This window comes from Notolepis coatsorum (assembly GCF_963971535.1).
Source record: "Notolepis coatsorum genome assembly, contig: SCAFFOLD_1185, whole genome shotgun sequence".
Classification (NCBI taxonomy): domain Eukaryota; kingdom Metazoa; phylum Chordata; class Actinopteri; order Aulopiformes; family Paralepididae; genus Notolepis; species Notolepis coatsorum.
The window spans coordinates 50,001-63,031 of NW_028171620.1; the positions used below are offsets into that span (position 1 = coordinate 50,001).

The 13,031-nt window shown below is 45.3% G+C and overlaps 1 protein-coding gene across 1 annotated transcript in view; it reads right to left on the bottom strand.

Annotated features, from left to right (window-relative positions):
- LOC311248225 (signal-induced proliferation-associated 1-like protein 2) overlaps nt 1-11,784 on the bottom strand; it is a gene marked incomplete at both ends in the record, with an annotated part of 21,607 nt that extends 9,823 nt beyond the window's left edge. The window contains one exon of the mRNA XM_084339148.1: nt 11,653-11,784. Within this exon, the coding sequence (XP_084195274.1) occupies nt 11,653-11,784 (132 nt within the window). The remainder of the gene's footprint in view (nt 1-11,652) is intronic.
- Between the last annotated feature and the right edge of the window lie 1,247 nt (nt 11,785-13,031).

Consider the following 13,031-nt stretch of genomic DNA (forward strand, 5'->3'; position numbering starts at 1 on the left):
TCAGCGGCCCCCGATCACAGACAATTATGTAAACAATATGGGTAACAACAGGATGTCATCAAAAGGATTTTATTTTTAATTACCCCCGCCCCCCCCCCCCCCTTTGGTGTCCCCATCCCTACGGGTCTCCTGACAGCTGTTTGCTTCATAAAGGGCTGAATCCCACAAAGGCATCAGACGGCAGCCATTGCCCCCCCCCCCCCCAGCACCAGGCCCTCCAGCTCTGCTCAGGACCCCAAACGAAAAGAAAGCCCAAGTTGGCCTGGCGCCACCCAGGGACTCGCTCTCGCCTCTCGTCGCTCCTTTTCTACCCAACCTGCCTCCCTCGGTCTGAAACTGAAGATAGGCAGGATCTGCATATTCATCATATTCATATCCACACAAGATTAATAAGGATAATAATAACCCTTCCGTTAATTTAGCCGCAAATGAAAGCTAATCCACCCGGCCCCCCCGGAGACAAAAGCCCGATCTATAGCTCTCGGAGGAGTGGGTTGTTCAAAGATCAGCCCCGGGAAGAAGAAGAAGAAGAAGAAGAAGAAGAAAGGAGAGCGGGCTTTTTTTTTAGGATTTACATATGAATGGACGCTGCGCTCCCGTGTCCCCGCGCCTGCGTCTCCGTGATAAAAGGGAGTTCCGCGAAAGCGGAGACGGAAGAGAGAGAGAGAGAGAGAGAGAGAGAGAGAGAGAGAGAGAGAGAGAGAGAGAGAGGCGGCTCGCGATTTTGTTTTTGTTCGTTTTCAAGCAACGTTACCCCGCGTTCTTGGACAAATGATAGAAAAACAGAATAGTACAGCACGAGAAAAAGAGAAAAACAACGCGAAACAATGACTTGCTTCTTAAAAAGAGAGCGTTTTTTCCCTCGTGATTACTCCGAAAGCCTTTTGTTTGCGGTAATTTGCCTAGAATCCATTTGAAATGCCATCTGCTCCCCGTCTGGGTTTAGTCCAGAGTTGTGCACCGTGTTTACCTGGGGCCGGAAGCCCTTCCCCCCCCCACCTGTCTGTCTGCACACACCTGTCTGTCTGCACACACCTGTCTGTCTGTACACGCCTGTCTGTCTGTACGCGCAGTGGAATGAGAACAGCCCCCCCCGGAGGAAACAGCCTCTTCCATCCACGTGACTTGGCACAACAAGGGGCATTACCCTTTACTCTGCTGTCTTGCTCAAACAGTGAGACGAGAGAAAGTCGTGAATAAAATAAACAAGTCAATCAATCCCTTCTGCGTCGTTCTCTCCTCCGCTGGTTTAAAGCCCTAATCCGCCATATGTTTGGTGGTGTGTCTACAGATGGTATAGTGGTTATGTTTGGTGGTGTGTCTTGATGGTATAGTGGTTATGTTTGGTGGTGTGTCTACAGATGGTATAGTGGTTATGTTTGGTGGTGTGTCTTGATGGTATAGTGGTTATGTTTGGTGGTGTGTCTTGATGGTATAGTGGTTATGTTTGGTGGTGTGTCTTGATGGTATAGTGGTTGTTTGGTGGTGTGTCTTGATGGTATAGTGGTTATGTTTGGTGGTGTGTCTAGAGACGGTATAGTGGTTATGTTTGGTGGTGTGTCTTGATGGTATAGTGGTTATGTTTGGTGGTGTGTCTTGATGGTATAGTGGTTATGTTTGGTGGTGTGTCTTGATGGTATAGTGGTTATGTTTGGTGGTGTGTCTTGACGGTATAGTGGTTATGTTTGGTGGTGTGTCTTGATGGTATAGTGGTTATGTTTGGTGGTGTGTCTTGATGGTATAGTGGTTATGTTTGGTGGTGTGTCTTGATGGTATAGTGGTTATGTTTGGTGGTGTGTCTATATGGTATAGTGGTTATGTTTGGTGGTGTGTCTTGATGGTATAGTGCAGGGGTGGCCAACCAGTCAGAGACTAAGAGCCACAAAAAAATGACTGTGGTACCACAAAGAGCCACACCATATACTAGCGTTTCTCAACCTTTTTTTTCAGTCACGACACCCTTCATGTGTTTATAGGTCTCACCCTCTGGCCTCTGAAGTTGCTAATGTCTTTTTTATTTGGGCCTCACAGGGTTAAAAGTACCCTGTGAGACCCACGGTTGCAAAATTACAAAATCACTTTTAGCCATTTAAAAAAATAATGTTTATTTAAAAAATGTTAAAGGGGAACTATTTTACTATTTCTTTCACTATTTGGGCACTTTTACACAATTCCTGTGAGTCTATGGAACACCTAGGTTTTTTTCAAAAAAAATGCATTGTTTTGTATTTCTAATCAAGTACTAAAAACCGCATTTTTCTACCTCAAGATCTTAAGCCGTTTTGAGGCTGGGCTCCAACCACTGTGTGGCCTGGTGCCAACTGCCACATCAACTGCCACATTATTATGCAGCTGAGAAATCTCTGACATCACAGATATGCACATTTTCAGATGACTCAGTTCAGTGAGGGTGAATATTGTGAGAGGAGAATTGGAAGAATTCGCCAATATGAGAATTAGAGACATATATCCTATTAATATAAGTCCACATAGCTAAGAAACAATGGTAAACACTGAAAAAAGCCATTTATAAGATAGTTCCCCTTTAAGCACATGTATAGTCAATTGGTCCTGTTGTTCAGCCTCACAATGCTATTTGATAGTAAATGTGTTTATATGTCCCACCCTCTGGCCTCTGAAGTTGCTAATTTCTTTTTAATTTGGGCCTCACAGGGTTAACCTCTTAAGCCCGAGATATACAGTAAAAGTGTATATTTTCAGCATTATGTTTGTTTACCAATTATTTTAACTGTTATTAGTGAAATATAAGATTATAGAAATCTCAGGGCATTGAGTCGGAAACCGGCGCATATTGACAGGAGGAAGTGGCACAGCCAAAAGTGAGTGTAGTCTTTTGAAGGAAGAGACTCAGGGCTTTCAAATTTCGAAAAACTACCCTACCCAGCTCACACCAGCCCCTGTCAATCATCTGACTTCTGGATTTACTTTTTAATTTCTCTTATTTTTTGGGATTATCTCCCACAAACCTGAACGTTATTGCCATAAAACAAAACAGTTAGTTTCTCTACCTTTCTGTGAACGTCTTGCAAAAAACGGTGTTGCAATATGATGAAGAATGGTGGAGAAATTTACATTATAAAAAAGATGGCAGAATTCAGTACTGTATCTACAAAACCTTCTGTTTAATCATCTTCCCTTTATTCATTTGCTTAGATTTTTCAGGTCTGGTCAATTTTAGCATGGTGTTATTTACAGTCAAAGATAATTTTTTTTTAAATAGAATTGATATTCTCCTTTGGTTCATTACAATTTACTCAAGCCTAGTAACAGACACACTATTTCTGACACTGATCCATATAATGTCCCTACATGTAGATTCAGATACCAAGAACATGCAAATGGACCATTTAAAAAAAAATTGTAAATGTTTATTCTACGTCCTTATGGAATGAGTGACATAAAAAAAAAAAAAGTAAAAAAAAAAAAAAAAAAAAAAAAATGTTTAAAAAAATATTTTTTTTTTTATTTTTTTTTATTTTTTTTTATGGATGGAAGAGCCGCACATTGACGGGCAAAGAGCCGCATGCGGCTCGCGAGCCGCGGGTTGGCCACCCCTGGTATAGTGGTTATGTTTGGTGGTGTGTCTTGAGGAAGTGTAGTTAGTTAACCCTTTCACTGCCGCACTACCAAACGGTTAACCCTTTCACTGTGACAATACACAGAAGGTTAACCCTTTCACTGCCACAACAACATCAGGTTAACCCTTTCACTGCCACACTACAGAAGGTTAACCCTTTATACTATCACACTATCGACGGTAACCGATGCTCAGAGACGGTGTTGTGGTTATTCTCGGCGATGCTTAGAGACGGTGCAGTGGTTAAGGTGACCCTGCCTCTCGAACCACGTATACCCCCCGCTGGCCTGGGATGGCTCTAGTAATGCCATGTCATTTGAACCACCGTCGGGACGTAAGGCTATAGAGTACACACAGCAAACAAGCACATCAAAGGAGGAGACTTCTTCAGAGCTGAACGTGATTTGTGCCCAAAGGGGAGAGAGGTCACGAGCCGTGCAGCTTCCAGGCTCACGTTTCAGGGTCACGCGGAGTTCAAGTGACAGGACTTCAAGTGGGATGTCAAGTGTTTTCATGATGAATGGAGAACGTTCTGATGTATGAAAGGTGGCAACGTCGCTGCATGGAAATAAAACCAAAGAGCAAACATCCAGACCAGTGGTTCTCAAACTACGGGTCGCGACCCACATTGGGGGCGCGGGTAGGTGACAGTAGGTACAGCTCATTGGCAAGTAAAAAATTATAATAAAAAAAGATATATATATATATATATATTTTTTTTTTATGTTCTGGCAACATATTCTGGCTAAATATGCCTCGTTTTATAAATGTGTATCGATAACATAGTGTTGTAAATTAAATGTTCTAATAAATATGTATATGATCAAGTTCAACAACGTGTGCTTTTATTTTGATATTCCTTAATTCCACGTTTGAAATGACGCGATACAATAAGTGTGGGGTGGGTCCCTAAAAAAAATTCAAAATAAAATGGGGTATGAAAAAGTTTGAGAACCCCTGATCTAAACACTACGTCTCTCTTATACTGCGGGGCATTCTGGACAGAAACCAACCAAGACTGTAGTCCCTTACTACAGTATCTGTACATAATCCTACTCTTACTAGTTACGCGGCTGGCCAGTAGTAGTAGTCATACTGTCTCTATTTATAGAATACAACTCTGTACATACATCGGATTAGCACTACACTCAGTAGTACGGATTTGTATATTTTGTACCCAGTTTAACCACCTGTACATTGTATATTACTACTGCACTTGCACTCTGGTTTTTAGGGATGCTCGATATTGGCTTTTTTACCGATACCGATATTGTCCAACTCTTAATTTCCGATACCGATATATGCAGGGTTTCCCCCCCCCCCAAAAATTGAATAATTTCAGGTAATTAACATTACATATCTCTTGTTGTGGAATTAACACAACTTTTTCTGCATACTTTTGACAATAAATAAAATCAGAATTTGTTCTTACTTGCTTGCCTGGGTAAATAAAGGTTATAGAAATGTAAAAAAAAAATAATAATAATAATAATAGATTTTTTTTTTTTAAACCCGATACCAATATTTTCCGATATCACATTTGTATGCCGATATCGGCCGATAATATCGGACATCCCTACTTATTTTCATTGTACTGCACTTGTGCCGTATGATGACCATACATTAGAGCTACACAGGGAATGGAACCCCTAACCCTGTCAGCGTCAGTGCCTTGCTCTACCCACTGAGCTACACAGGGAATGGAACCCCTAACCCTGGCAGCGTCAGTGCCTTGCTCTACCCACTGAGCTACACAGGGAATGGAACCCCTAACCCTGGCAGCGTCAGTGCCTTGCTCTACCCACTGAGCTACACAGGGAATGGGACCCCTAACCCTGTCAATGTTAGTGCCTTGCTCTACCCACTGAGCTACACAGGGAATGGAACCCCTAACCCTGGCAGTGTCAGTGCCTTGCTCTACCCACTGAGCTACACAGGGAATGGAACCCCTAACCCTGGCAGCGTCAGTGCCTTGCTCTACCCACTGAGCTACACAGGACCGCAAGAGTGTATCGACGCCATCCCCTCTCTAGCACATGAGATTTTAATAACCACGGCTGGTAGGCCAGAGCGGAGCTGTAATTACCCCAAACTACATCAGCCCAAGTGCCTAATTGCACGAGGCGGTGGTCATGGCACTCTCCCTGAGTGGCTTCACGCTGGCTTCTCTTATGGTGTGAAAATTGGCTTTGTGTGTCTGAGCTTGAGAAATTATGGCTCTGTTTTTTTTACCGAGCTATAGCGCCTCCACTAGGCTGAACACCGCCGTGGCTGAGAGGGGAGGGTGAGAGAGGAGGGTGAGAGGGGAGGCTGAGAGGGGAGGGTGAGAGAGAGGAGGGTGAGAGAGGAGGCTGAGAGAGGAGGGTGAGACAGGAGGCTGAGAGAGGAGGGTGAGAGAGGAGGGTGAGAGAGGAGGCTGAGAGAGGAGGCTGAGAGGAGGAGGCTGAGAGAGGAGGGTGAGAGAGGAGGGTGAGAGAGGAGGGTGAGAGAGGAGGGTGAGAGAGGAGGGTGAGAGAGGAGGGTGAGAGAGGAGGAGGGTGAGAGAGGAGGGTGAGAGAGGAGGGTGAGAGAGGAGGGTGAGAGAGGAGGCTGAGAGAGGAGGGTGAGAGAGGAGGGTGAGAGAGGAGGGTGAGAGAGGAGGCTGAGAGAGGAGGGTGAGAGAGGAGGGTGAGAGAGGAGGGTGAGAGCGGAGGAGGGTGAGAGAGGAGGGTGAGAGAGGAGGCTGAGAGAGGAGGGTGAGAGAGGAGGCTGAGAGAGGAGGGTGAGAGAGGAGGGTGAGAGAGGAGGCTGAGAGAGGAGGGTGAGAGAGGAGGGTGAGAGAGGAGGCTGAGAGAGGAGGCTGAGAGAGGAGGGTGAGAGAGGAGGCTGAGAGAGGAGGCTGAGAGAGGAGGGTGAGAGAGGAGGGTGAGAGAGGAGGGTGAGAGAGGAGGGTGAGAGAGGAGGGTGAGAGAGGAGGGTGAGAGAGGAGGCTGAGAGAGGAGGCTGAGAGAGGAGGGTGATGGGCTGAGAGCGGAGAGGCTGAGAGCAGCGGAAGTCACCTCCTACAGCAGTCAAGACAGACACGCTTACACATCCCCCATGCCACACACACACACACACCGATAATGCTTAACGTACGTATACTTCTGCCACACAGGCGGTATGTGATGTACAGTATGCAGCAGGTATGTGATGTACAGTACGCTGCAGGCGTGTGATGTACAGTATGCTGCAGGCGTGTGATGTACAGTATGCTGCAGGCGTGTGATGTACAGTACGCTGCAGGCGTGTGATGTACTGAATGCTGCAGGTATGTGATGTACAGTATGCTGCAGGTATGTGATGTACTGAATGCAGCAGGTGTGTGATGTACAGTATGCTGCAGGCGTGTGATGTACAGTATGCTGCAGGCGTGTGATGTACAGTATGCTGCAGGCGTGTGATGTACAGTATGCTGCAGGCGTGTGATGTACAGTATGCTGCAGGCGTGTGATGTACTGAATGCAGCAGGTATGTGATGTACTGAATGCAGCAGGTATGTGATGTACTGAATGCAGCAGGTATGTGATGTACTGAATGCTGCAGGTGTGTGATGTACAGTATGCTGCAGGTATGTGATGTACAGTATGCAGCAGGCGTGTGATGTACTGAATGCTGCAGGTATGTGATGTACTGAATGCTGCAGGTGTGTGATGTACTGAATGCTGCAGGTATGTGATGTACAGTACGCTGCAGGTGTGTGATGTACAGTATGCAGCAGGTATGTGATGTACAGTATGCAGCAGGTATGTGATGCACAGTACGCTGCAGGTATGTGATGTACTGAATGCTGCAGGTATGTGATGTACAGTACGCAGCAGGTATGTGATGTACAGTATGCAGCAGGTATGTGATGTACAGTATGCAGCAGGTATGTGATGTACAGTACGCTGCAGGTATGTGATGTACAGTACGCAGCAGGTATGTGATGCACAGTACGCAGCCGGTATGTGATGTACAGTACGCTGCAGGTATGTGATGTACAGTATGCAGCAGGTATGTGATGTACAGTACGCTGCAGGCGTGTGATGTACTGAATGCACGTGGACACACAAGGTCCTCAGCCAAAGGGGGACTGCGTGGTTCCGTTCAGGAAGAGTGCATTTGGACAATCTGCATTCTCGGTTAGAGCCACACGGTACTGGTACAGTACTCGATATTTAATTATTCACAAAAAATATATATATATATTTGTATAAGGAAGTTGCATTGTTCATTTCAATACCTGTAATAGTACAGTAGTCCACACACACACACACACACACACACACACGTGTGCATTCAGTTAAGTTGGAATATGACTGTAATACAAACAGTTCAGTTTGTCAGCTACATGCAACACAGATTACAGTGTTGACATCTGTCAGCTTGAGAAAATTCCACGTTCTGCAATAAAAATGATTGAAGTGAGACGAACAGACTGAAAACTTTATTTTATTAGATAAAACATGTTGACAAAGTTTTACTTTGCAGTTGAAAAAAGGTAATACATTTAATTTGATCAAAAGAAATATTATAATAATCGCAATATTAATATCGCAATATATAGTATATATATATATATATATATATATATATATATATATATATATATATATATATATATATATATATATATATATATATATATATATATATATATATATATATATATATTTAGTATCGCGATAGTATCTTATCGTGAGGTCTCTGGTGATTCCCACCCCTAATGCCTACACATATCCGGACATGTAACACGCTTGAACAATTAAAAAAAAACTGTTAAAATCTGGCTCAAAGAACACCAGAGATGCACCCACAGCTAAATGCATTAACGGTGTGTGTATGCAATTCAGCTTTATTCTGTTTTATGTGTATTTTAGTTAAAATGTGTATATTATGATGATGAGTTGTATTTTATGTAGGCCTATTTGATGTATGTTATGTGTGATAATTTTTTTTTTTTATAACTTTAGGTTGATGCCCTTTTTAACATCTTGGCCTCCAGGGACTACAGATGAAATCTAGCCTTCTGGCTAATTCCAGGCGTATTTTCATTTTTAAATGTTGATTAATATGCACTGTCCGTCCCTTTTGCAAATAAACTTAAACTTAAACATGAATGCCAAAAGCCACCAGACGGATCAAAGAGAAGCCTTCTGTCAAGGGACCGGTGTGGAGAAGAGAATCCGCGGACAAATAATGTTCTCCTCTCTAATCCCGTCCGTTTCATATTCTCCATTTCACTAATCTTATTACCGACTTAATCTTAACCCACGAGGACGGTTTGTGATGTCCTGCGTTACCTCGCAGCGAGACAGTGAAAGGCGGCGGCGTGGCTCAGGGGTAGAGCGGGTCGTCCAATGATCGAAGGGTTGGTGGTTCGAATCCCGCTCAAGCCCATGTCCATCCCACTGCCGTTGTGTCCTTGGGCAAGACACTTAACCTACTTGCCTCGTATGAATGTGTATGCATGTGAATGAATGTTGGTGGTGGTCCAACATTCCGCTTCCGTGAGTCTGCCTCAGGGCAGCTCTGGCTGCAATTGCAGCTTACCACCACCGGTATGACTGTGTATGAACGAATAATGGACTCTGTAAGCGCTCTGGGGTCACTGGGGTGTCATGAAGAGCGCTATATAAATCCAATCCATTATTATTATTATTATTAAAGAGTGCACAGATGCTCACACACAGGTACAGGGCTTTTTAATTTTTACCACTTTAAAAACAAGCATATTAGCAAGCGCACGCACATGCACTTACAGTAAAACAATCACTTTCAACATACTGACGTGCTTAAGTTAGGGACACTTCTTCAGTGCCGCATGTGTCAAACATGTGTTGCCGATAGCAAGAGATACCAGCCAACATGTTGGTGCTAAAGGGGCTTTACGTGGTATTTCTTCTGTTAAAATAAGTGGTCTACATGTTAAGATAAGTGGTCTACATGTTAAGATAAGTGGTCTACATGTTAAGATAAGTGGTCTACGTGTTAAAATAAGTGGTCTACATGTTAAGATAAGTGGTCTACATGTTAAGATAAGTGGTCTACATGTTAAGATAAGTGGTCTACGTGTTAAAATAAGTGGTCTACATGTTAAGATAAGTGGTCTACATGTTAAGATAAGTGGTCTACGTGTTAAAATAAGTGTCTACATGTTAAAATAAGTGTCTACGTGTTATAATAAGTGTATACATGTTAAGATAAGTGTATACATGTTAAGATAAGTGTCTACATGTTAAGATAAGTGGTCTACATGTTAAGATAAGTGGTCTACATGTTAAAATAAGTGTCTACATGTTAAAATAAGTGGTCTACATGTTAAGATAAGTGGTCTACATGTTAAAATAAGTGTCTACATGTTAAAATAAGTGGTCTACATGTTAAGATAAGTGGTCTACATGTTAAGATAAGTGGTCTACATGTTAAGATAAGTGGTCTACATGTTAAAATAAGTGTCTACATGTTAAAATAAGTGGTCTACATGTTATAATAAGTGTCTACATGTTAAGATAAGTGGTCTACGTGTTAAAATAAGTGTCTACGTGTTATAATAAGTGATTTACATGTTAAAATAAGTGGTTTACATGTTAAAATACGTGATTTACATGTTAAAATAAGTGGTTTACATGTTAGAATAAGTGGTCTACATGTTAAAATAAGTGGTCTACATGTTAGAATAAGTGGTCTACATGTTAGAATAAGTGTCTACATGTTAGAATAAGTGTCTACATGTTAGACACATAATAACTCTGCAGTAAACAGTCATCACTGATATAGAGTGTCTGGTCAGTAACATGGGTCTCCCAGTCCCTCCTGCTCTGCAGTAAACAGCCATCACTGATATAGAGTGTCTGGTCAGTAACATGGGTCTCCCAGTCCCTCCACTCTGCAGTAAACAGCCATCACTGATATAGAGTGTCTGGTCAGTAACATGGGTCTCTCAGTCCCTCCACTCTGCAGTAAACAGCCATCACTGGTATAGAGTGTCTGGTCAGTAACATGGGTCTCCAGTCCCTACGCTCTGCAGTAAACAGCCATCACTGATATAGAGTATCTGGTCAGTAACATGGGTCTCCCAGTCCCTCCTGCTCTGCAGTAAACAGCCATCACTGATATAGAGTGTCTGGTCAGTAACATGGGTCTCCAGTCCCTCCACTCTGCAGTAAACAGTCATCACTGATATAGAGTGTCTGGTCAGTAACATGGGTCTCCCAGTCCCTCCACTCTGCAGTAAACAGTCATCACTGATATAGAGTGTCTGGTCAGTAACATGGGTCTCCCAGTCCCTCCACTCTGCAGTAAACAGTCATCACTGATATAGAGTGTCTGGTCAGTAACATGGGTATCCCAGTCCCTCCTGCTCTGCAGTAAACAGCCATCACTGATATAGAGTGTCTGGTCAGTAACATGGGTCTCCCAGTCCCTCCTGCTCTGCAGTAAACAGCCATCACTGATATAGAGTGTCTGGTCAGTAACATGGGTCTCCCAGTCCCTCCACTCTGCAGTAAACAGTCATCACTGATATAGAGTGTCTGGTCAGTAACATGGGTCTCCCAGTCCCTCCACTCTGCAGTAAACAGCCATCACTGATATAGAGTGTCTGGTCAGTAACATGGGTCTCCCAGTCCCTCCACTCTGCAGTAAACAGCCATCACTGATATAGAGTGTCTGGTCAGTAACATGGGTCTCCCAGTCCCTCCACTCTGCAGTAAACAGCCATCACTGATATAGAGTGTCTGGTCAGTAACATGGGTCTCCCAGTCCCTCCTGCTCTGCCTCAAGACTGTAGCGCTCAAGTTCAACACTGTTTGACGAACAATCTTACTGATGCCAGAGCAAGTCACCCTTCCTGCTGCTGTGGCACAGAACTTGTAAGTCGCTTTTGGATAAAAGCGTTCAGCTAAATGACTAAATGTAAGAGTTACACACACACACACACACTCTCTAAGCAGCTAAGCGGGGGTGGGGGGGGGGGGGGGGGAGTCAGTCAGGGGGGGGTGGGAGGGACGGCCAGCGGCGTGGGTTTGGGCTTAGCTTATATAGCTGGTTACCTTCGAAGGCCCGGGCTGCATCGACCAGGTGGGACCAGTCCAGGCCCGAGGCGGTGTTGGGGAGGGGCATGAGGCCCGGATCGCTGAATTTGGACCTGTCCGCCAAGGAGCCATCAGAGAAGCAGAACTCATCTGCAGAGACAGGGGGCAGGCACTCGGATCAGTGACTGGGATCCCCCGGGCCGGAGTTTGGAGGGGGGGGGGGGGGGTGGCTCGATCATCAGAAGCAGACAGAGGGGAGCGGGAGAGAGGAGAGGAGAGGAGGGGAGGGGGGGGGGGGGGTGGCGGGCGGGCGGGGGGGAAAGGGGGATTCAAATGTATTCAAATTTTGGATTCAGCTAGTCATCCCCCGCTACTTTGCCAGCATCATCTATGGAACGTCAGTGCGACGTGAAAACACCTGATGCCCAAGCTCTCTCTCCTCTCACTCTCTCCGCTCTCTCTCCTCTCACTCTCTCCGCTCTCTCTCCTCTCACTCTCTCCGCTCTCTCTCCTCTCACTCTCTCCGCTCTCTCTCCTCTCACTCTCTCCGCTCTCTCTCCTCTCACTCTCTCCGCTCTCTCTCCTCTCACTCTCTCCGCTCTCTCTCCTCTCACTCTCCGCTCTCTCTCCTCTCACTCTCCGCTCTCTCTCCTCTCACTCTCTCCGCTCTCTCTCCTCTCACTCTCTCCGCTCTCTCTCCTCTCACTCTCTCCGCTCTCTCTCCTCTCACTCTCCGCTTTCTCTCCTCTCACTCTCTCCGCTCTCTCCTCTCACTCTCCGCTCTCTCTCCTCTCACTCTCTCCGCTCTCTCTCCTCTCACTCTCCGCTTTCTCTCCTCTCACCCTCAGCTCACCCTCAGCTCACTCTCCTCTCACTCTCCGCTCACTCTCCGCTCACTCTCCGCTCACTCTCAGCTCACTCTCCGTTCACCCTCCGCTCAAACTCATCTCACTCTCCTCTCACCCTCCGCTCAAACTCATCTCACTCTCCTCTCACTCTCCGCTCACTCTCATCTCACTCTCTCCGCTCACTCTCATCTCACTCTCCTCTCACCCTCCGCTCAAACTCATCTCACTCTCCTCTCACCCTCCGCTCAAACTCATCTCACTCTCATCTCACTCTCCTCTCACTCTCATCTCACTCTCCTCTCACCCTCCGCTCAAACTCATCTCACTCTCATCTCACTCTCCTCTCACTCTCATCTCACTCTCCTCTCACCCTCCGCTCACTCTCATCTCACTCTCTCCGCTCACTCTCATCTCACTCTCCTCTCACCCTCCGCTCACTCTCATCTCACTCTCCTCTCACCCTCCGCTCACTCTCATCTCACTCTCTCCGCTCACTCTCATCTCACTCTCCTCTCACCCTCCGCTCAAACTCATCTCACTCTCCTCTCA